The sequence below is a fragment of the Etheostoma spectabile genome, chromosome 16 (genome assembly GCF_008692095.1).
Source record: "Etheostoma spectabile isolate EspeVRDwgs_2016 chromosome 16, UIUC_Espe_1.0, whole genome shotgun sequence".
Classification (NCBI taxonomy): Eukaryota; Metazoa; Chordata; class Actinopteri; order Perciformes; family Percidae; genus Etheostoma; species Etheostoma spectabile.
This window is the reverse complement of record NC_045748.1, coordinates 9,894,752-9,897,100: the sequence shown is the minus strand read 5'-3', so window position 1 is coordinate 9,897,100 and position 2,349 is coordinate 9,894,752. Positions and strand designations below refer to the sequence as shown.

Genomic DNA, 2,349 nt, shown 5'->3' with positions numbered 1-2,349 from the left:
TACTCTGCTTCTGACTGGCTAGTAGTCCTTACCTAGCTACTATCAGGGCACGCCCTCATACTCTGCTTCTGACTGGCTAGTAGTCCTTACTGCGCATGTGCGACTCCCAACAAAGGTGGAACAGAAGTGAGATGTCTCACTCTGTTGCTAAAACAGTTAAAGTTAAAACACAGGGTGAAAGGAGGAGCTGCAGTAATGTGCAGTAAAATAAAAATATGGTGTCTTTATGAAAATTAAACCGCATAAACCTATTCTGGTACAACCTAGGAATACAGTTATGAACATGAGTATACTATGAGCACTTTAAATAAAATGTGATTGACTGACTGACTGATGTGGCTTCTTCTTTAGCAAGACCTGAAGTACGACGTGGGCGGAGGGGAGAAGTTTGACTCCCTCACTGACTTGGTAGAGCACTACAAAAAGAACCCGATGGTGGAAACTCTGGGCACTGTGCTTCAGCTCAAACAGGTACCGATAATGTCTGTTTCCTGTAAGCTAAGGGCGCTTCTTCCTGATTGTAATTTCTGGTGCTGACCCCCGTTCTCCTCCCCAGCCCCTGAACACTACCCGTATTAACGCAGCAGAGATTGAAAGTCGAGTTAGGGAGCTGAGCAAACTAGCGGAGGCCACAGACAAGGTCAAACAAGGCTTCTGGGAAGAATTTGAGGTGAGTGGTTCTGTTGGTTTGTAGGGATGCACGATATGAGGAAAATATTTGATAACGTTGTAGAATATTGCAATAACGATATAACTTGCGATAAAAAATACACATATTATAAAACAAGTAGATCCGACCAGACAATCCGATTGGTCAACTAGACATTAAGAATGTGCTCCTATGACAGCACACCCTGAGCCATTTGAACACACCTGGCGCATCACTTAAAATAACGCTCCGCAAGTTTTGTGTCAAAATATGGAGTTGAAAATAAAACCAACATTTGTATTCATGTAACGTAAGTGTAATTCAGGAACCACAGTGGAACACACACAAGCTCTCCAACTAGTTTATAAAGTGATTAATCTCATTGGAAAATCAGCTATGCTGGTGACGGCGCTATCTCTTAGAAATAGCTGCTACATGTGATCTGGTGATGGTAAAATTACTTTACCCCCCCCCCCCCCCCCATGACTAATTTCATGGTTCTCCATAACATGAAATCGAGGAGAGGGGTTAACTTCTCCTGCTACAGATGTCCCACCGTGGTCAGAAAGAACAGAGGAGACATTTAGTTTCTCTCACTATGACTCTAGAGTCGCTACTCGCTCCAAATCTAATCACCGTCACTCTCTCACTTGCTCTACCACACCCCCAAACGCCGGCCCTGCTATTCTCTTAAAGAGAAAGTATACACTTTAGGCCACTTACGTTTAAAAAAAACAAAAATCGGAGTGTCTATTGTGTGTTGCAGCCATTCGCGATGTGTATGTTGCGCATGTTAATATTGCCATGACGATTTAGAAAAGAACAACATATTGTGCAGCCCTATTGTTGTTTCATGCTGTAGCTCACCTGCCCTAGTTTTTGTAGAAGTGCACCAATTTTCTTGGATGATTCTGACTTTGTAAAAAAAAATCTATAATTGACAGAATACACAAACCATTTAGCAACTTATCTTTAGAATTGTTCCGATACCAGACACAACCTAAAATGCTGATATCGGTATCAGGTCTATGCACCGATCCAATACCTTTTTTAATTGGGTAATTGCTTAAAAGAAGTATATTCTGTTCTTTTTCAGTTATTACTGACTGTCAAACTAGATAATAAGAGTGTGCTATGTGTTGCAAGGGGTTTAACCTAAGCCATCAATCCTATCGCATCAATAGAGTAGTGTGTGTGTATATATAAAAAAACAACATATCCTTTCTCTTTTTTTTTCATCCAGACGTTGCAGCAGCAAGAGTGCAAGCTGCTCTATAGTCGCAAAGAGGGCCAGAGAGCAGAGAACAAAAACAAGAACAGATACAAGAACATTCTGCCTTGTAAGAAAACCGTGACTGCTCTTTCATTAATAACAACCTTTCACCCAAGGTATATATGTTTTCTTCTTTTTTAAACAACCTTCTTTGGTTCTGATTCCAGTCGACCACACGCGTGTGGTGCTGAATGACAGGGACCCAAATGAGCCAGGCTCTGACTACATCAACGCCAATCTCATCGAGGTAGCATCTGCTGTCGTGGTAAACTCACTTCATTCTCAGGGACATACACACACACACACATACACACATACCTACACACATAGCATTTGCTGTCCACTTGGCCAGCTTGTGTTTCTGTCAGTTTGTACTCATGTTTGGAGTGCATGTGCTGTATTCGTGTTCATTTTGTGTGTGTGTGTG

General features: G+C 41.8%; 1 protein-coding gene across 3 annotated transcripts in view; it reads left to right on the top strand.

The window, feature by feature from the left end:
- ptpn11a (protein tyrosine phosphatase non-receptor type 11a) overlaps positions 1–2,349 on the top strand; it is a 26,171-nt gene that overhangs the window by 15,453 nt on the left and 8,369 nt on the right. For 2 of the 3 annotated variants that reach the window (XM_032539163.1, XM_032539162.1), the window contains exons 5-8: positions 352–471; positions 557–670; positions 1,893–1,989; positions 2,090–2,187. In XM_032539163.1, the coding sequence (XP_032395054.1) occupies positions 352–471; positions 557–670; positions 1,893–1,989; positions 2,090–2,187 (429 nt within the window). The remainder of the gene's footprint in view (positions 1–351; positions 472–556; positions 671–1,892; positions 1,990–2,089; positions 2,188–2,349) is intronic. The other variant, XM_032539164.1, reaches the window with a different exon arrangement.